Genomic DNA, 22,998 nt, shown 5'->3' with positions numbered 1-22,998 from the left:
GCCAGATGTTTCAAGGGTGAGTCGCACCATCTTTCCCAAATCCTGTGAAACTTTTGCGGGCACCCTCTATGCCTTTATAATATATTTTCGTATGGAATCTCATCATTCACTAACTTTTTCCACTGCCGAATTGAAGGTGATTTCCCCCCCCCGTGCTGCACTTTATGTACATGCTCAGTAGTGACCAGTGCTGTGGAGTCGTAGATGAGATGAATCTGTGCTGCTCTTTATGCACATGCTCAGTAGTGACCAGTGCTGTGGAGTCGTAGATGAGATGAGTCTGTGCTGCTCTTTATGTACATGCTCAGTAGTGACCAGTGCTGTGGAGTCGTAGATGAGATGAATCTGTGCTGCTCTTTATGCACATGCTCAGTAGTGACCAGTGCTGTGGAGTCGTAGATGAGATGAATCTGTGCTGCACTTTATGTACATGATCAGTAGTGACCAGTGCTGTGGAGTCGTAGATGAGATGAATCTGTGCTGCACTTTATATACATGGTCAGTGGTGACCAGTGCTGTGGAGTCGTAGATTAGATGAATCTGTGCTGCTCTTTATGCACATGCTCAGTAGTGACCAGTGCTGTGGAGTCGTAGATGAGATGAATCTGTGCTGCTCTTTATGTACATGCTCAGTAGTGACCAGTGCTGTGGAGTCGTAGATGAGATGAATCTGTGCTGCACTTTATGTACATGCTCAGTGGTGACCAGTGCTGTGGAGTCGTAGATTAGATGAATCTGTGCTGCTCTTTATGCACATGCTCAGTAGTGACCAGTGCTGTGGAGTCGTAGATGAGATGAATCTGTGCTGCACTTTATATACATGATCAGTAGTGACCAGTGCTGTGGAGTCGTAGATTAGATGAATCTGTGCTGCTCTTTATGCACATGCTCAGTAGTGACCAGTGCTGTGGAGTCGTAGATGAGATGAATCTGTGCTGCACTTTATGTACATGCTCAGTGGTGACCAGTGCTGTGGAGTCGTAGATGAGATGAATCTGTGCTGCACTTTATGTACATGCTCAGTAGTGACCGGTGCTGTGGAGTCGTAGATGAGATGAGTCTGTGCTGCTCTTTATGTACATGCTCAGTAGTGACCGGTGCTGTGGAGTCGTAGATGAGATGCATCTGTGCTGCACTTTATGTGCATGCTCAGTAGTGACCGGTGCTGTGGAGTCGTAGATGAGATGAGTCTGTGCTGCACTTTATGTACATGCTCAGTGGTGACCGATGCTGTGGAGTCGTAGATGAGATGAGTCTGTGCTGCACTTTATGTACATGCTCCGTGGTGACCGATGCTGTGGAGTCGTAGATGAGATGAATCTGTGCTGCACTTTATGTACATGCTCGGTAGTGACCGGTGCTGTGGGGTCATAGTGGAGATGAATCTGTGCTGCACTTTGTGTACATGCTCAGTAGTGGCCTGTGCTGTGGGGTCACTGTCAGGGAAATTAAGGAGTCTGAGGCTTTGTCTGAACAGCACTGCTCTGTTCACTCCGTAGTTATTGGCTGTTGCCAGAAAAGTGCAGCTCCGATCTTATTTCATTCGATACTGCCTCCATCAAACTACAGCTGGAAACCCCTGGCCGTGGGGGTGTGAGACCCATAATCTATTCTTAAAAAGAAAAAACCCTCATGAGTTTCCGATCGGTGGGGGTCCGACACACCAACTAATCAGTGATTTTTGTCTACAGTCTGATAAACTGTATTCAGTTAAACAGGAGCGGAGCTGCACTTCTTGCCAGTATTCCCTAACTTCACAGTGAATGGACTTGTGTTGTCCTGACTCTGGTCACTGTAGCCTACAAACAGCTGATTGTTGGAGGTGTCGAACCCCCATTCATGTGATATTGATGAATTATCCTAAGAGTACATCATCAAATATTATAAGCCTGGGAATCTTTTAATACATTTTTTATCATAATGAGTGGAGGCCCCACAGAATTATGAAGAATAATTGGAAGTTTTGTCTTTTTTTTTTTTTCTCCATATTTAATTTTTGACATGACAAAAAGATTACTGCCTCAAAATAAAGTCCAAGTGATTAATTTGCACTAGTCCTAAAATTAGTATTGCATCAAAAATTGTGGCTTTTGCTCTTTTTGGGTCTGTTCAGTATGTGTATTGATGTATGAATTACCGTATATACTCGTGTTTAAGCCGACCCGAGTATAAGCCAACCCCCCCCCCCTAATTTTGCCACAAAAACCTGGGAAAACTTATTGACTTGCGTATAAGCCTAGGGTGGAAAATGCAGCAGCTACTGGTTAACTTCAAAAATAAAAATAGATATCAATAAAAGTAAAAATTAATTGAGACATTTGTAGGTTAAATGTTTTTGAATATCCATATTGAATCAGGAGCCCCATATAATGCTCCATACTGTTCATGATGGGCCATAAGATGCTCCATAAAAAATATACCCCATATAAGGCTGCACAAAGGTTAATAATGGCCCCATAAGATGCTCCATAGAATAATATGCCCCATATGCTGCTCCATATAGGTTGATTGCCCCATATGCTGCTCCATAATGGTTGATTGCCCCTTAAGATGCTCCATAGATTATGCCCCCATATGTTGCCCCTATAAGATGCCCCATATGCTGCTCCATACATTATGCCCCCATAAGATGCTCCATAGATTATGCCCCCATATGCTGCCCCCATAAAATGCTCCATAGCTTATGCCCCCATATGCTGCCCCCTTAAGATGCTCCATGTATTATGCCCCCATATACTGCCCCCCATATGCTGCTCCATATATTATGCCCCCATAAGATGTCCCATGTGCTGCTCCATACATTCTTCCCCCATATGCTGCCCCCATAAGATGCTCCATATATTATGCCCCATATACTGCCCCAATAAGATGCTCCATATATTATGCCCCCATATGCTGCCCCCATAAGATGCTCCATAGATTATACCCCCATATGCTGCCCCCATAAAATGCTCTAGAGATTATGCCCCCATATGCTGCCCCCATAAGATGCTCCATATATTATGCCCCCATATGCTGCCCCAATAAGATGCTCCATATATTATGCCCCCATATGCTGCCCCCATAAGATGCTCCATATATTATGCTCCCATAAAATGCTCCATAGATTATGCCCCCATATGCTGCCCCCATAAAATGCTCCAGAGATTATGCCCCCATATGATGCTCCATATATTATGCCCCCATATACTGCCTCAATAAGATGCTCCATATATTATGCCCCCCATATGCTGCTCCCATAAGATGCTCCATATATTATGCCCCATAAGATGCTCCATTGATTATGCCTCCATATACTGCCCTCATAAGATGCTCCATAGATTATGCCCCCATATGATGCTCCATAGGTTATTCCCCATAAGATGCTCCATAGATTATGCCCCATATGCTGCTGCAAATAAGAAAAAAAAAAACATACTCACTTCTTGTCCCTGGGGGCCAGGTGTCTGGTCCTGAGCAGGCTGCGACATCGGCACGCTATGGGGGACAGGTGCTGGTGCTGGCTCCAGACCCCCGGCACCTGAGATATTCACCTGTCCCGGGTCCATCGCTGCTCGCCGCTGTCTGCCGCGTCATCTGTCAGTGACGTTCAGGCAGCAGGGGGCGCCGCGACACACTAACTACGTCATTGCGCCCTCTGCTGGCTGAATGTCACTGACAGGACGCAGCAGATAGCGGTGAGCAGCGATTGACCGGGGACAGGTGAATCTTGCTTATACTCACCCCCTCCTGGTGCAGTCTCTGCAGCCCTGTTCTCCCACGGTCTCCCTTCCTTCCTTCAGCGGTCATGTGGTACTGCTCATTAATCCCTTAACCCCAAGGGTGGTTTGCACGTTCATGACCGGGCCAATTTTTACAATTCTGACCACTGTCCCTTTATGAGGTAATAACTCTGAAACGCTTCCATGGATCCCGGTGATTCTGACATTGTTTTCTCGTGACATATTGTACTTCATATTAGTGGTAAAATTTAATTCATATAACTTGGCGTTTATTTGTGAAAAAAATGGAAATTTGGCGAAAATTTTGAAAATTTCGCAATTTTCTAACTTTGAATTTTTATGCCCTTAAATCACAGAGATACAGCACACAAAAAACTTAATAAGTAACATTTCCCACATGTTTACTTCACATCAGCACAATTTTGGAACCAGAATTTTTTTTTGTTAGGAAGTTATAAGGGTTAAAAGTTGACCAGCGATTTCTCATTTTTGCAACACCATTTTATTTTTACGGACCACATCACATTTGAAGCCACTTTGTGGTGTCTATATGATAGAAAATACCCAAAAGTGACACCATTCTAAAAACTGCACCCCTTAAGGTGCTCAAAACCACATTCAAGAAGTTTATTAACCCTTCAGGTGCTTCACAGGAATTTTTTGAATATTTTTAAAAAAAATGAACATTTAACTTTTTTTCACAAAAAAAATACTTCAGGTTCAATTTTTTTTTTATTTTACCAAGTGTAAAAGGAGAAATTGGACTGGAAAAGTTATTGTGCAATTTGTCCTGAGTACGCTGATACCTGATATGTGGGGGGGAACCACTGTTTCGGCGCATGACAGAGCTCAGAAGGGAAGGAGCGCCGTTTGACTTTTTCAATGCAAAATTGGCTGGAATTCAGATCGGATGCCATGTCACGTTTGAAGAGCCCCTGATGTACCTAAACAGTGGAAACCCCCCACCAGTGACCCCATTTTGGAAACTAGACCACCCAAGGAACTTATCTAGATGTGTGGTGAGAACTTTGAACCCCCAAGGGCTTCACAGAAGTTTATAACGTACAGCCGTACAATTAAAAAATCATATTTTTTCCACAAAAATGATCTTTTCACCCTCAATTCTTACTTTTCCAAGGGTACCAGGACCCTAAAAGTTATTGTGCAATATGTCCTGAGTACGTTGATACCCCATATTTGGGTGTAAACGACTATTTGGGCGCATGGCAGAGCTCGGAAGGGAAGCAGCGCCATTTGACGTTTTTGGCTGGAATTGAGATCGGACACCATGTCGCGTTTGGAAAGCCCCTGATGTACCTAAACAGTGGAATCCCCCCACAAGTGGCCCCATTTTGGAAACTAGACCCCCTAAGGAACTTATCTAGATGTGTGGTGAGCACTTTGAAACCCCAAGGGCTTCACAGGAGTTTTTAATGCCCAGGCGTGAAAATAAAAAAATCGTATTTTTTCCACAAACATGATCATTTAGTCCCCAATTTTTTTATTTTCCCAAGGGTACCAGGAGAAAATGGACCCCAAAAGTTGTTGACCAATTTGTCCTGAGTACACTGATACCCCATATGTGGGAGAAAACTACTGTATGGGCACACGTCGGGGCTCGGAAGGGAAGTAGTGATGTTTTGGAATGCAGACTTTGATGGAATGGTCTGCGGGTGTGATGTTGCCTTTGGAGAGCCCCTGCTGTACCTAAACAGTGGAAACCCCCCACAAATGACCCCATTTTGGAAACTAGACCCCCTAAGGAACTTATCTAGATGTGTGGGGAGCACTTTGAACCCCCAAGGGATTCACACAAGTTTATAATGCTGCCCGTGCGTGAAAATAAAAAAAATCGGTAGTTTTCCACAAACATGATCATTTAGTCCCCAATTTTTTTTATTTTCCCAAGGGTACCAGGAGAAATTGGACCCCAAAAGTTGTTGTCCAATTTGTCCCGAGTACGCTGACACCCCATATGTGGGAGAAAATTACTGTATGGGCCCACGTCGGGGCTCGGAAGGGAAGTAGTGATGTTTTGGAATGCAGACTTTGATGGAATGCTCTGCGGGTGTCATGTGCGTTTGGAGAGCCTCTGATGTGCCTAAGCTATTGAAACTCCCCACAAGTGACCCCATTTTGGAAGCTAGACCCCCCTCGGAACTTATCTAGATGTTTGGTGAGCACTTTGAACCCCCAAGTGCTTCACAGAAGTTTATAACGCCCAGACGTGAAAATAAAAAAAATCATTTTTTTTTTCCACAAAAATGATATTTTTGCCCCCAATTTTTTATTTTCCTAAGGGCAACAGGAGAAATAGGACCCCAAAAGTTGTTTTGCAATTTGTCCTGAGTAGGCTGATACCCCATATGTGGGGGTAAACCACTTTTGGCGCATGGCAGAGCTCGGAACAGAAGGAGCACCATTTGACTTTTTCAACGCAGAGTTGGCTGGAATTGAGATCAGACGCCATGTTGCGTTTGGACAGCACCTGATCTGCCCAAACAGTGGAAACCCCCCCAATTCTAATTCTAACCCTAATGGAAAAATGGAAATAAATATGTTTTTTAATTTTATTATTTTTCCCTAACTAAGGGGGTGATAACGGGGGGTTTGATTCACTATTTATGGCGGTTTTTATTTTTGGCAGCTGTCGCACACTAAAAGACGCTTTTTATTGTAAAAAATAGTTTTTGCCTCACCACATATTGAGAGCTATAATTTTTCCATATTTTGACCCACCGAGTCATGTGAGGTCTTATTTTTTGCGGGACGAGTTGACGTTTTTATTGGTATCATTTTCTGGCACGTAACACTTTTCGATAGCTTTTTATTTTTGGGGCGCAGAATGAACAAAAACCAGCATTTCATGAATTTCTTTTGGGGGGTGCGTTTACACAGTTCTGCGAGTGGTAAAATTGATAAAGCCCTTTTATTCTTCGGGTCAGTGCGATTACAGCGATACCTCGTTTATGTCATTTTTTTATGTTTTGGCGCTTTTATGCAATAAAAACAATTTTATATAAAAATTATTTTTGCATCGCTTTATTCTGCGAGCTATAACTTTTTTATTTTTTCTCTGATGACGCTGCGTGGCGGCTCGTTTTTTGCGGGACAAGATGACGTTTTCAGCGGTACCATGCATATTTATATGCGCCTTTTTGATCGCGCGTTATTGCACTTTTTGTTCGGTGGTATGATAAAACATTATTTTTTGCTTCGTTTTTTATTTTTTAAGGGGTTCGCTAAAGTGGTTAACTAATGGGACAGTTTTATAGGGCGGGTCGTTACGGACGCGGTGATACCAAATATGTGTACTTGTTGAATTTATTAGGAAATATTTTTTTTTATTATTTATTTAGCGATTTTTTTAAAAATTATTTTTACACTTCTTTTTTTTTTTTTTTTTTTTAAACTTTATTAGGTTGTCCCGGGGGGAAATCACTGTCCTGTGACAGATCGCTGATCTGTCACATCACAGATCACTGTGACAGATCAGCGAGACTCGTCAGAGGGGGGGGGTCAGTATCATCTGACACCCCCGCTCCCCCTAACCTGTCGACACACTGGCGTATATGACTTGTGTATAAGCCCGGGTGGGGGGGGGACCTTCAGCCCCAAAAAATGGGCTGAAAATCTCGGCTTATGTGCGAGTATATACGGTAGATCTTAGCAGTATAAGGCCATGTGCACACAATGCAGATTTGCAGCGTTTCCGCAGCGGATTTTACCGCGCAGAAACGTTGCATATCCGCATTGTGATGTACAGTACCTTTAAAATGAATGAAAAAAAAAAAACGCTGTGCAGACGCTGCGGATTTTTACGCGCGGTTTTCCTGCGGTACAAAATCCGCAGCATGTTACTACTTTTGTGCGGTTTTCTATCTCCCCTGTTACCAAATCCGCAGGGGGAAGACCGCAATGGAAAACCGCACAAAAACCGCATGAAAACCGCGTGAAAAATGGAAGAAATCCGCAGGAAAAATGCAGGTCATTTGACCTGCGGTTTTCTTCCATTCTGCACGGAAAAATCCGCAGGGCTCAAAACTCCGTCTGCACTCAGCCTTACGGCTAGGAAATAAACACCAAAAACTGTGTTTTAAACAGTGGGCTGGATCCATTTTTTAATAGTTTTTGGTCCATCTGGCTATTTTGTGTGCTTTTTTTTTGTTTTGTTTTTTTAAATATTGTATGCCAACACAACAATTTGATTTGAGGTCTCCCCACCTCCTCCATAAAGGACATGGTCGCCTTTTTGGTGAATCGCCCCATAATATTTCAGTGTTCGACCTGTAGAAATAACTCTTTATCCTCGGGCAAAAAAAGGCTCATTGTTAAGACAAAATATCCCTTCACACTTGATATTACTATTAATTCAACACATTTATTCACAAAGCCCTCTTTATAAAAAAAAAAAAAAAAAAGCCTTGCAGAAACTTGATGGCCACATAGTGATATAACGAAGCCCCTTTTTAATTCAAGTTATAGCAAATAAAAGTAAATTATAGACCTCGATTTGACACACTTCAACGTCCCAACAAAGAATCACATATTTTATCATGTCAGACATTGTCTTACAAGTAAGACATGAAAGTGACCGTCAGATTTGGAGCCAAAGATGTGTTGGCTGAAGAGTGAATGTAAGAAGCGCACAAACATCTGTGCAACAGTAGCTGAATAGCCCTTTGTCTCGTCTGACCTGAGAACGCTTTGATGATCGCAGAATGCCTTCCGCTTGTATTATTTTTGGCCTAGGAGCGAGGAGACTGTGCATCAAAATGCAGAATGGTTTCTGCAAAAAACAGGCTGCCCTTTTCTCAGTCGCCTTTCAAGGAGGAAATAAAAAAAAAACAAGAAAAAGAAACCACTTTAAAGTCAAGCTATCTGGGCATTTTGTCTTTGTATTGAGATAATGGCGAAACCATGCTTCAAAAGATGCGCTGACAAACCCGAACATCCCACTTTGAGTCATGGAAATCCAGAGAGAGCGTTTTAACAGATTCATAGCAGCTCAAAATGAAATACAGGGGATCTTAGAGCGGAGGAATTTTCATCAGAAGTGTCTGCCAAACGTCTCTTTAAGCTGCTTTAAAAGAGTGGGGGAGAGGAGAGTATCACAAAATCTGAGCTTTATCCTTTCAACAATGGCACGTTAATCCTCCAGAATACGAGCCCTAAGGCTTTTATACAGTACTAGATGGTGGCCCGATTCTAACGCATCAGGTATTCTAGAATATGTATGTAGTTTCTTTATGAAGATTTAATAATAATGCAATAATGCACCCCCGAATCCTGATATGCATGGTCCTCTCACCCCCAATCCTGATATGCATGCTACCCCTCACCCTCCAATCCTGGTATACATGGTCCTCTCACCCCCCCTTTGCTGGTATGCATGGTCCCATCACCCCCCTTTGCTGGTAAGCATGGTCACCCTCACCCCCCTTTCCTGGAATGCATGGTCCTCTCGCCCCCCTTTCCTGTTATGCATGGTCCCCCTCACCCCCCTTTCCTGTTATGCATGGTTCCCCTCACCCCCCTTTCCTGGTATGCATGGTCCCCCTCACCTACCCTATCCTGGTATGCATGGTCCCCCTCACCTACCCTATCCTGGTATGCATGGTCCTCTCACCCCCCTATCCTGGTATGCATGGTTCCCTCACCCCCCTTTCCTGGAATGCATGGTCACCCTCACCCCCCTTATCCTGGTATGCATGGTCCTCTCGCCCCCCCTTTCCTGTTATGCATGGTCCCCCTCACCCCCCTTTCCTGTTATGCATGGTTCCCCTCACCCCCCTTATCCTGTTATGCATGGTCCCCCTCACCTACCCTATCCTGGTATGCATGGTCCCCCTCACCTACCCTATCCTGGTATGCATGGTCCCCCTCACCTACCCTATCCTGGTATGCATGGTCCTCTCACCCCCCTATCCTGGTATGCATGGTCACCCTCACCCCCCTTTCCTGGAATGCATGGTCCTCTCGCCCCCCTTATCCTGTTATGCATGGTTCCCCTCACCCCCCTTATCCTGTTATGCATGGTCCCCCTCACCTACCCTATCCTGGTATGCATGGTCCTCTCACCCCCCTTATCCTGGTATGCATGGTTCCCCTCACCCCCCTTTCCTGGAATGCATGGTCCTCTCGCCCCCCTTTCCTGTTATGCATGGTCCCCCTCACCCCCCTTTCCTGTTATGCATGGTTCCCCTCACCCCCCTTTCCTGGTATGCATGGTCCCCCTCACCCCCCTATCCTGGTATGCATGGTTCCCCTCACCCCCCTTTCCTGGAATGCATGGTCCTCTCGCCCCCCTTTCCTGTTATGCATGGTCCCCCTCACCCCCCTTTCCTGTTATGCATGGTTCCCCTCACCCCCCTATCCTGGTATGCATGGTCCTCTCACCCCCCTATCCTGGTATGCATGGTTCCCCTCACCCCCCTTTCCTGGAATGCATGGTCACCCTCACCCCCCTTATCCTGGTATGCATGGTCCTCTCGCCCCCCTTTCCTGTTATGCATGGTTCCCCTCACCCCCCTTATCCTGTTATGCATGGTCCCCCTCACCTACCCTATCCTGGTATGCATGGTCCTCTCACCCCCCTTATCCTGGTATGCATGGTTCCCCTCACCCCCCTTTCCTGGAATGCATGGTCCTCTCGCCCCCCTTTCCTGTTATGCATGGTTCCCCTCACCCCCCTTTCCTGGTATGCATGGTCCCCCTCACCTACCCTATCCTGGTATGCATGGTCCCCCTCACCTACCCTATCCTGGTATGCATGGTCCTCTCACCCCCCTATCCTGGTATGCATGGTCCCCTCACCCCCCTTTCGTGGTATGCATGGTCCCCTCACCCCCCCTTTCGTGGCATGCATGGTACCCCTCATCCCCCTTTCGTGGTATGCATGGTACCCCTCACCCCCCTTTCCTGGTATGTATGGTCCCCCTCACCCCTAGAAAACCGCACACATACAAAAAAACACAAACGTTTATACTCACCCATCTTTCCTGTCGTCCAGCGCTGTCCCGTTCTGCCGGAGGCTGGTGGAGGAGTGTGGCACTGGCGCCGGAGTACTCGCATGCCCATACCACGCTGTCCGGCGCCATTTTCCTGAAGACACACTGCACACTCCCGCGCCATACCCAATTATCATACGGTACCTGTCTGTCTGTCTGTCACGGAGATCCTGCATCGCTGACTGGTCGCGGCCAGCCGGGCTCAGCCGACGATTATAGATATATATATATATATATATATATATTAGAGAGAGATATAGATGCTGTTGGCCGGGGCACTGAAAATCTGGGTAGACCCACAGCGGAGGTAGATCAGGTAGACTTATTGATATGGGGTGTCCGTGCCATAGTTAATAGGGTCATAAACGGATGAGCAAAGCATTTTTTTTTTTTATGAAAAGTGGGTGATTTGTATCCTCTCCCATTTCTTTGCCTTCAGGCCAACAATTGCTAGGGTGGATATTTTCCCTAGCTGCAAATGCACATGTCTAAGTCACTCCACTGGATCTGTCCTTTCATTCATATTTTTTTATGCGCAAAAAAGTCTCGGCAAATAAAATATGCTATTTACCGGTATGTTATATTCCACCATTGCAGCTTTAGAGGTGATTGATAGTATCTGGAAAACGAACCCTCTTCTGTTGCTGTAGATTGCTTATAGAGTACCTATCGCCCCCTCATAAACTAAAAGAAAGGCCAAATATAAATCTTTCTAAAAAATATATATTACTAGCTGAAGAGCCCGGCGCTGCCCGGGCATAGTAACTAAATACGGTTAGTTATAACAAATTATAATGATTATATCTATAAATAAAGCTGAGTGTAGAGCCCCGCCCACTCTACATAGCCACATTCACTATAATACCCAACATCATCCCGTCAGCTAGAGCTACCGGACTACTACACCTAATATCCCACATCGTGCCGTCAGCCAGAGCCACCGGACTACTACCACTAATATCCCACATCAGCCAGAGCCACCAGACAACTACCACTAATATCCCACACCATCCCGTCAGCCATAGCCACCGGACAACTACCACTAATATCCCACATCAGCCAGAGCCACCGGACAACTACCTCTAATATCCCACATCATCCCGTCAGCCAGAGCCACCGGACTACTACCCCTAATATCCCACATCAGCCATAGCCACCGGACAACTACCACTAATAGCCCACATCATCCCGTCAGCCAGAGCTACCGGACTACTACCACTAATATCCCACATCATCCCGTCAGCCAGAGCTACCGGACTACTACCACTAATATCCCACATCATCCCGTCAGCCAGAGCTACCGGACTACTACCACTAATATCCCACATCATCCCGTCAGCCAGAGCTACCGGACTACTACCACTAATATCCCACATCATCCCGTCAGCCAGAGCTACCGGACTACTACCCCTAATATCCCACATCATCCCGTCAGCCAGAGCTACCGGACTACTACCACTAATATCCCACATCATCCCGTCAGCCAGAGCTACCGGACTACTACCACTAATATCCCACATCATCCCGTCAGCCAGAGCCACCGAACTACTACCACTAATATCCCACATCATCCTGTCAGCCAGAGCTACCGGACTACTACCCCTAGTATCCCACATCAGCCAGAGCCACCGGACTACTACCCCTAATATCCCCATCATCCCGTCAGCCAGACCACCGGACAACTACCACTAATAGCCCACATCATCCCGTCAGCCAGAGCTACCGGACTACTACCACTAATATCCCACATCATCCCGTCAGCCAGAGCTACCGGACTACTACCACTAATATCCCACATCATCCCGTCAGCCAGAGCTACCGGACTACTACCACTAATATCCCACATCATCCCGTCAGCCAGAGCTACCGGACTACTACCCCTAGTATCCCACATCAGCCAGAGCCACCGGACTACTACCCCTAATATCCCCATCATCCCGTCAGCCAGACCACCGGACAACTACCACTAATATCCCACATCATCCCGTCAGCCAGAGCCACCGGACAACTACCACTAATAGCCCACATCATCCCGTCAGCCAGAGCTACCGGACTACTACCACTAATATCCCACATCATCCCGTCAGCCAGAGCTACCGGACTACTACCACTAATATCCCACATCATCCCGTCAGCCAGAGCTACCGGACTACTACCACTAATATCCCACATCATCCCGTCAGCCAGAGCTACCGGACTACTACCCCTAATATCCCACATCATCCCGTCAGCCAGAGCTACCGGACTACTACCACTAATATCCCACATCATCCCGTCAGCCAGAGCTACCGGACTACTACCACTAATATCCCACATCATCCCGTCAGCCAGAGCCACCGAACTACTACCCCTAATATCCCACATCATCCTGTCAGCCAGAGCTACCGGACTACTACCCCTAGTATCCCACATCAGCCAGAGCCACCGGACTACTACCCCTAATATCCCCATCATCCCGTCAGCCAGACCACCGGACAACTACCACTAATAGCCCACATCATCCCGTCAGCCAGAGCTACCGGACTACTACCCCTAATATCCCACATCAGCCAGAGCCACCGGACTACTACCCCTAATATCCTACATCATCCCATCAGAGCCCGGGCAAAACTACAAGTCCCAGAGGACACAGGACTAGTTATTGCCAGCAACGAGCTTGCAATACCGCATTGCTACAGAAGTGGAAACGGGTCGGGCAGACTTATAGTTTCATCCACTGCCATTTCTTGCATTTTTGTCAGAACGGATCGGTCCTCTTTAAACCACATCCAGCGTTTTCCCTCCCGATCTATCAGGACTGCTGTCCTTGTGCTCGAGGCTTTTGTTCCCGTACACAGATTTATGCAACTTACTGTGAATTATTTTGACATCTTGTTTTTACACCTTGTGTTGCACTCCACCTGGAAATCCCCGGTCTAGCTGTGGTCCACAACATGCTACAATACACACTATAAATGCAGTATTTTACGATTGGTCTAGCAGATGGCTAGAGTTGATCTATCACTAAGCAGCAAAAAGAGGACTTAAAGATCCTCCAAAAAATTGAAAAACCAGAAGAAGAGAGACAGAGATGTTTACCTGTGCCTTTGTGTGGAGGTCTGGGCAGGTAAACATCTCTGCCTCTCTTCTGCTGGTTTTCCTAGAGTTGATCTACCCTCAAGCAATGTGTTGCCATTCTTATTTCCATTGGGGTTCGCTGATGTGAGGGATTAACAAAAAATAAAGTGTTAAAAAAAAGCTTTTACTTTATAAATGTTATTTGTTTTGGTATTACGGGGATTGATGGCTTTACCTGTTGTGATCTGGTCATGTGAGCTGGCTCCAGGGATTTTGCTCTTGATTTCCATCGGACTGGTTGATTTTCGGTCATACACTGTTTAGGATGAGAGTTGTTACTTATATGTGCTCTTTCTGTGCATTAGTTTTGAAATGCTAGACTTATTAATGTCCTGTTATATCCATGTCTCCTCCCTTCAAGGCCTACACCAGTGTTTCTAAAGCATCGCTGAGTCTCGCTGACCATAGGGAGCTTGGAAAGATGATGAATACTATAATATTCCATACAAAGATGGTGGATTCCTTAGTTGAAATGCTGGTGGAAACGTCTGATCTCTCCATATTTTGGTAAGAGCTTTCCTGCAAGTTCTCTGTACATTGGCACCTTGAATATTGAAGCATTGTTGGAATAATTGAACGTTACAGTTAGAACAAGCAAATCTAAGAAACGTTTGTAATAAATCTTATTGGAAAAATCATCTTCTTACTCCACTTAAGAGCCACATCATCCCCTTCTTGGACTCCTTATTCATTCTGTTGTAATCCATCTTGGTCAAAATGAGAGACTGCCAAAGGGCTCACACTACAGCAACCTATTGATGTCTATAAAGAGCAAATTTTGGAGGAGGAGAGAGAATGAGAGAGATCATTCTGCAGATTTCTGGCAAGTGTCTTTTCATCCTAGAGCTGAATTCACAGCAAGACTGCTCAGTACTGCTGTAATATTTCCTCCATGCTTCTCCTGCTGCTTTTGAACATACAGTACATGGAGAGCAGGAACCACTCATGTCTGTGTGTACTGTGTGTGGGAGACATCCAGGGCTGGACTGGCCATCTGGCAATTCTGGCAAATGCCAAAAGGGCCTGTCTGGTCGTGGGCTGCCTTGTCTGCTACTTTGTTAGCAGAATCGGTGTTCTCAAGATATGGATCTTTCAGAAGGTAAACCTAGTGATGTAAGATAAAGAAGCATTATAATGGCCAAATACAGTGTTATTCCTTGTGTACATACACAACAGGTTTTTCTGAACAGTTGTGAAACTGATATTTTTGTGATTTTTCTTAATTCCAAAAATGTACGTACCGCATTGTTACATTTGGATAAAGGAAACAGGTTTTTTTTTCCCCCTCTGTATCCAAATGTGTACTGCTCATGGAGCTAATAAATATGTAAAAATGATGTTAAAAAGAGCCACAGCCTCTCCAGTGCTCGTGTTTTCAGCACAGAAGGTGCTGTCAGTCACATTCCAATTGCAACGTCTGTGCTTATTTTTCTTTCATATTTTAGCTTTTACAGTCGAGCATTTGAGAAGATGTTTCAGCAGTGTTTGGAGCTGCCATCACAATCAAGATACTCAATCTCATTCCCCCTCATCTGCACTCATTTTATGAGCTGCACTCATGAACTTTGCCCTGAAGAGGTAAGAATGTGTAGACTTTTTTGTATTATATTTGCAACATTGACATGTATGTATGATAAATACAAGGTTAATTGTGCAGGCTAATGAGTAACAGTCATTTTATTTATTCAGATATTAAAACTGCACGCAAAAATCGAAACCTTTAAGTTATAGTCTAATCTCAGAAATCTGCTTTTCTCTCCTCCTCAACTGATCGATCATTCTCAAAATGTTCAATTCACTTGTAAAATTTGTCTTCAGTGAATACAGATCTTCCCATTGCTGAGATAGGAGATGCCAGTTGATGCTCATGAAGTTCTGTGGAGAACTCGAACTGTTGTTTCTGTAGAACTGGTAGCAGAATGTCTGCATCTAGCTCATCGATCACCCTTTCCCCTCTATAGAATTTTATAAGCACTAACTGTCAATCTTCCTCAGTCTGAGGCTCCATGCAATATCTCGCCTCGGGTAAGGATGATTCTGGGAAAGGTCAGGAATCAGCCCAGAACTACACAGGAGGACCTGGTCAAGGACCTGAAGAGACCTGGGACCACAGTCTCAAACATTATTGTAACACACTACACCGTCATGATTTAAAATTCTACAGGGCACGCAAGGTCTCCCTGCTCATGTCAGTACATGTTCAGGCCTGTTTTAAGTTCAACATTGGATCATCCAAATGGTCAGAGGAGGCATGGGAGAAGGTCATGTGTTCAGATCAGACCAAAATATAACTTTTTGGTATTCTCTTCACTCGCTGTGTTTGGAGGAAGAAGAAGGATGAGAAAAACCCCAAGAACACCATACCAGCCATGAGGCATGGTGGGGGAAACATACTATGGGGATACTTTTCTGCAAAGGGGACAGGACGACTGCACCATATTAAAGGGAGGATGGATGGGGTCATGTATCGTGAGATTTTGGCCAACAACCTCATTACCTCAGTAAGCGCATTGAAGATGGGTTGTGGCTTGGTCTTTCAGCATTACAATGACCCAAACCACACAGCCAAAGCAACTAAGGAGTGGCTCCGTAAGAAGCATTTCAAGGTCCTGGAGTGGTCTAGCCAGTCTCCAGACCAGAACCCAATTGAAAATCTTTGGAGGGTGTTGAAACTCAATGTTGCCAAGCGACAGCCCCGAAACCTGAAAGGTCTGGAGAACATCTGTATGGAGGAGTGGGCCAAAATCCCTGCTGCAGTGTGTGCAAACTTGGTCAAGAACCACAGGAAGCGTCTGACCTCTGTAATTGCAAACAAAGGTTTCTGTACCAAATATTAAGTTCTGTTTTTCTATTGTATCAAATACTTATTTCATGCAATAAAATGCAAATTAATTACCGTATATACTCGTGTATAAGCAGAGTTTTTCAGCACATTTGTTTGTGCTGAAAACGCCCCCCCTCGGCTTATACACGAGTCAATTGTACCTGAAGGCCGGCGGGGGAGGGGGAGCAGCGGGTCACAGAGGCCAGGAGCCGGCGGCTGTGGCTAAAGCCTGTTCTGCTGTAACAGCGCACTGTGCCAGCCGCAGCCGCCTGCTTTCAGCACACATCATACTCACCTTTCTGCACGCCCTCGGTGAGTCGGCGGCACTGCATCTTGTTCCGGCCGCTGGCGCCAGCAGCTCTTCCAGCCGAGCGATCACGTGGCGCTGGTCATTAAGGTAATGAATATGCACGCATCTCCACTCCCATAATCATGGAGCGCATATGCATTACCTTAATGTGCGGGGCCTTATGATCGCTCGGCCAGAACAGCTGCTGGCAGATGCAGTGCCACCAAGGGCGCGCAGGAAGGTAAATAGGATTATTTATTTATTTATTTATTTTTTAAAACAGGAATCATACATGCACAATAGGGGATAAGGAGCCATGCATAGCAGGACAGGGACTGGGGGAGCCATGCATAGCAGGACAGGGACTGGGGGAGCCATGCATACCAGGAGAGGGACTAGGGAGCCATGCATAACAGGACAGGGACTGGGGACCCATCCATAGCAGGACACGGACTGAGGAGCCATGCATACCATGACAGGGACTGGGGGAGCCATGCATGCCATGACAGGGACTGGGGAGCCATGCATACCATGACAGGGACTGGGGAGCCATGCATACCATGACAGGGACTGGGGAGCCATGCATACCAGGACAGGGACTGGGGAGCCATGCATAGCTGGACAGGGACTGGGGAGTCATGCATAGCCGGACAGGGACTTGGGAGCCATGCATAGCCGGAAAGGGACTGGGGAGCCAAGCATAGTCGGACAGGGACTGGGGAGACATATGCCGATCTGGCATCAGTCGAACATCCACTCGGCGGATATTAGCGACTCATAAATGGCACTCTTACAAAATCCAGCTGCTGCAGCATCTCAACAAGATTGACCCAGATCGGCACGCTGAATTTGCAGAATGGGCAAAGCAAAAATTGGAACAGGACCCTCAGTTTACACAGAGCATTATGTTCAGTGATGAGGCAAACTTTTTTGTTTGGGCCATTTATATGGCTACACCTAAATAAAATGGGAATGATGACAGTTTTCTTTCATAGGGTGTCTTGCATTGAAATCTGCTGCAATGACCCAGGTACTGCATTCACCAGACATCAACATAATTTCTGTCTGCTCCTCACGTGTTAACCTCTGCTACATGTCAATGGCTGTAAACAAAGAGAAACTTGTAAATAGCTCATGAAAGTATAAAGTTGCGTTAAAACCAAGCACACCATTGTTTTTCTTGTGAAATTCTCAGCAAGTTTGATGTGTCACATGACCCTCTTGCCATTGAAAAAAATAAAGTTGGATCCAAAATGGCCAACTTCAAAATGGCCGCCATGGTCACCACCCATTTTGAAAAGTTTTCCCTCTCCCATATACTAATGTGCCACAATCAGGAAGTTGATATCACCAACCATTCCCATTTTATTTAGGTGTATCCATATACATGGCCCACCCTGTATGCATGCATGTATAGGTGTTTTTCCTATAGTAGATAAGGTACCTACATGTGTAAGACGGCCCATATAAAAGCTGGACCCATTTACTACATTGCTCGGCTGTTTCTGTCTGCTCCATAGACAGTGGATTTGGCGGCAGCACACGTGCCCAACCATTACAGTGTTCATATTCACTGCAGTTTTGTGGAGGGAGCTGAGGTCTCACTTTTCAGCTGATTCGTACAGCCCCTGTAATCACATATTTATCGCCTATCCTGCAGATAGATAATGTTGTTTCTGGGAAAACCCCTTTCTGTGACAATAATAGGTTTTCTTTGTCTTCTGTCAGTAATAATTTCTTAATGCAATGCAGATGGCAGCTAACCGTGTCCTGTCACATTTCAGAGACATCACATTGGAGATCGTAGTCTGTCTCTATGTAATATGTTCTTGGATGAAATGGCGAAACAAGCCCGGAATCTCATCACAGACATCTGCACAGAACAGTGTACCCTGAGTGATCAGGTAATAAACTTTTTTTCTTTGTTTTTGTCTTTTTATTTTTTATAATTCTGAGGGTACTAGAAGTGCAGCCATGAACGAATATACTATTTTGCCACTAATTGGCTAAGTATTTGCCTTCAGTCCCCAAAGACATTATTATTTAAAGAAGAATTTACACTAAATTTTTAATATTGAACACATGATGTATTAGCGGCAGCAGAGCCGAATAAAACTTGTTTTTTGCCTTTGCTTTGCGGAAATATTAGCAGCTAAAGTATTTGGCATCTAAAGTCCTAACTGGGCATTACCTGAAAGATTTCACTGGGGGGCGGCGTGTACTTCTTCCTCTCTTTGGCACTGACCAATCCTAAGCAGGTAGCAGCACACTGGGGAAAGAACACGCCCACCACAATAGCTAAGGACAGGCTCAATGCAAGACATGTATTGACAGTCTGCTATCCTCACTGCAGTGATGAAATGCGCTGGAGCACAGCAGACCTGGGTGTGAGTAACTGACAGCTTTCATCTCACCTCTGTCAGTCAGTGTGGGCTCAGGGGCAGTAAACAATGATAACACTAACCAAATTATTTACTTATTTAATTTATTAATTTTATTCACTTATATAGGGCCATAATTTCCACAGCGCTTTACAGATATTATCATCGCTATCCCCAAAAGGGCTCACAATCTAAATTCCTTATCAGTATGTCTTTGGAGTGTAGGAGGAAAGCGGAGATTCCGGAGAAAACCCACGCAAACACGGGGAGAACATACAAACTCCTTGTAGATGTTGTTCTTGGTGGGATTTGAATCCTGGATCCCAATGCTACACAGCAAGAGTGCTAATCACTGAGCCACCATGCTACAAATTTCCAAAATTTCTTTCCAACTCTTAATTTGAAAGAACTTTACACATTTTGTATCACCGTAATCATGCCGACTTTGAGAATTGTGTTACCAAGTCAATTTTACCGCACAGTGAACATTATAAAAAAAAAAAATGACAGAGTTGGGTGTGTTGTTTTTATTTATTTTTTACCAATTTCACTACACTTGGAACTTTTTGCCCATTTTCCAGTACATTATATGGTTAAATTAATAGTGTCATTCGAAAACTACAACTCTTCCTACAAAGAGAAAGCCCTTATAATCTAAATGTTATGGTTTTGAAAGATAAAACAAATGTGCATAAAAAAGAAATTAAACAGGTCATGATGGGTAAAAGCAACAAAATAAGTTTGAGGATTGTACTAACAAAAGAAGAAACTTTATTGTTGTGTTTTATTTTGTCTTTTTCTTTATAAAAAATATTAAAGGCAAATAATTTTTTCTATTTTTATACGTGCCATATTTTTCGTACTATAAGACGCACCGGACCATAAGATGCACCAAGGTTTTGGAGAAATAAATTAGGAAAAAATAATTGAAGCAAAAAATGTGGTCAATTCTGTACTTAATATCCCCTATCCTGGTATATATGGTCTCCTCATCCCCATCCTGATACACATGGCCCCCTCATCTCTATCCTGGTATCCATGGCCCCGCTCATCCCTACCCTGGTATGCATGGCCCTCATCCCTACCTAGGTATGCATGCCCCCCCCCCCCTCATCCCTATCCTGGTAGGCATGGCCCCTCTCATCCCTATCCTGGTAGGCATGGCCCCCTCATCCCTATCCTGGTAGGCATGACACCCCTCAACCCTATCCTGGTAGGCATGGCCCCCCTCAACCCTATCCTGGTAGGCATGGCCCCCCTCATCCCTATCCTGGTAGGCATGGCCCCCCTCATCCCTATCCTGGTAGGCATGGCCCCCCTCATCCCTATCCTGGTAAGCATGGCCCCCCTCATCCCTATCCTGGTAGGCATGGCCTCCCTCATCCCTATCCTGGTAGGTATGGCCCCCCTCATACCCATCCTGGTAGGTATGCCCCCCTCATCCCTATCTTGGTAGCATGGCCCCTCTCATCCCTATCCTGGTAGGCATGGCCCCTCTCATCCCTATCCTGGTAGGCATGGCCCCTCTCATCCCTATCCTGGTAGGCATGGCCCCTCTCATCCCTATCCTGGTAGGCATGGCCCCCCCTTCATCCCTGTCCTGGTAGGCATGGTCTCCCCTCATCCCTATCCTGGTAGGCATGGCCCCCCTCATCCCTATCCTGGTAGGCATGGTCCCCCCTCATCCCTGTCCTGGTAGGCATGGTCCCCCTTCATCCCTGTCCTGGTAGGCATGGTCTCCCCTCATCCCTATCCTGGTAGGCATGGTCTCCCCTCATCCCTATCCTGGTAGGCATGGCCCCCCTCATCCCTATCCTGGTAGGCATGGCCCCCCTCATCCCTATCCTGGTAGGCATGGCCCCCCTCATCCCTATCCTGGTAGGCATGGCCCCCCTCATCCCTATCCTGGTAGGCATGGCCCCCCTCATCCCTATCCTGGTAAGCATGGCCCCCCTCATCCCTATCCTGGTAGGCATGGCCTCCCTCATCCCTATCCTGGTAGGTATGGCCCCCCTCATCCCTATCCTGGTAGCATGGCCCCTCTCATCCCTATCCTGGTAGGCATGGCCCCTCTCATCCCTATCCTGGTAGGCATGGCCCCTCTCATCCCTATCCTGGTAGGCATGGCCCCCCCTTCATCCCTGTCCTGGTAGGCATGGCCCCTCTCATCCCTATCCTGGTAGGCATGGCCTCCCTCATCCCTATCCTGGTAAGCATGGCCCCCCTCATCCCTATCCTGGTAGGCATGGCCTCCCTCATCCCTATCCTGGTAGGCATGGCCCCTCTCATCCCTATCCTGGTAGGCATGGCCCCTCTCATCCCTATCCTGGTAGCATGGCCCCTCTCATCCCTGTCCTGGTAGGCATGGCCCCTCTCATCCCTATCCTGGTAGGCATGGCCTCCCTCATCCCTATCCTGGTAAGCATGGCCCCCCTCATCCCTATCCTGGTAGGCATGGCCTCCCTCATCCCTATCCTGGTAGGTATGGCCCCCCTCATCCCTATCCTGGTAGCATGGCCCCTCTCATCCCTATCCTGGTAGGCATGGCCCCTCTCATCCCTATCCTGGTAGGCATGGCCCCTCTCATCCCTATCCTGGTAGGCATGGCCCCTCTCATCCCTATCCTGGTAGGCATGGCCCCCCCTTCATCCCTGTCCTGGTAGGCATGGCCCCTCTCATCCCTATCCTGGTAGGCATGGCCTCCCTCATCCCTATCCTGGTAGGTATGGCCCCCCTCATCCCTATCCTGGTAGGTATGCCCCCTCATCCCTATCTTGGTAGCATGGCCCCTCTCATCCCTATCCTGGTAGGCATGGCCCCTCTCATCCCTATCCTGGTAGGCATGGCCCCTCTCATCCCTATCCTGGTAGGCATGGCCCCTCTCATCCCTATCCTGGTAGGCATGGCCCCTCTCATCCCTATCCTGGTAGGCATGGCCCCTCTCATCCCTATCCTGGTAGGCATGGCCCCTCTCATCCCTATCCTGGTAGGCATGGCCCCCCCCTTCATCCCTGTCCTGGTAGGCATGGTCTCCCCTCATCCCTATCCTGGTAGGCATGGCCCCCCTCATCCCTATCCTGGTAGGCATGGTCCCCCTCATCCCTGTCCTGGTAGGCATGGTCCCCCTTCATCCCTGTCCTGGTAGGCATCGTCTCCCCTCATCCCTATCCTGGTAGGCATGGCCCCCCTCATCCCTATCCTGGTAGGCGTGGCCCCCCTCATCCCTATCCTGGTAGGCATGGCCCCCCTCATCCCTATCCTGGTAGGCATGGCCCCCCTCATCCCTATCCTGGTAGGCATGGCCCCCCTCATCCCTATCCTGGTAGGCATGGCCCCCCTCATCCCTATCCTGGTAAGCATGGCCTCCCTCATCCCTATCCTGGTAGGTATGGCCCCCCTCATCCCTATCCTGGTAGCATGGCCCCTCTCATCCCTATCCTGGTAGGCATGGCCCCTCTCATCCCTATCCTGGTAGGCATGGCCCCTCTCATCCCTATCCTGGTAGGCATGGCCCCCCCTTCATCCCTGTCCTGGTAGGCATGGTCTCCCCTCATCCCTATCCTGGTAGGCATGGCCCCCCTCATCCCTATCCTGGTAGGCATGGTCCCCCCTCATCCCTGTCCTGGTAGGCATGGTCCCCCTTCATCCCTGTCCT

General features: G+C 46.7%; 1 protein-coding gene across 2 annotated transcripts in view; it reads left to right on the top strand.

Annotated features, from left to right (window-relative positions):
- NCKAP1 (NCK associated protein 1) overlaps positions 1–22,998 on the top strand; it is a 149,906-nt gene that overhangs the window by 83,439 nt on the left and 43,469 nt on the right. For both annotated transcript variants that reach the window (XM_073577502.1, XM_073577503.1), the window contains 3 exons: positions 14,211–14,356; positions 15,295–15,427; positions 18,747–18,866. In XM_073577502.1, coding sequence (XP_073433603.1) covers positions 14,211–14,356; positions 15,295–15,427; positions 18,747–18,866 — 399 coding nt within the window. The remainder of the gene's footprint in view (positions 1–14,210; positions 14,357–15,294; positions 15,428–18,746; positions 18,867–22,998) is intronic.

Source organism: Dendrobates tinctorius, unplaced genomic scaffold (assembly GCF_039654945.1).
Source record: "Dendrobates tinctorius isolate UK_male_01 unplaced genomic scaffold, ASM3965494v1 ptg000056l, whole genome shotgun sequence".
Lineage (NCBI taxonomy): Eukaryota > Metazoa > Chordata > Amphibia > Anura > Dendrobatidae > Dendrobates > Dendrobates tinctorius.
Note: the sequence above shows the minus strand (reverse complement) of the source record. Positions and strands in the feature narration are given on the sequence as shown.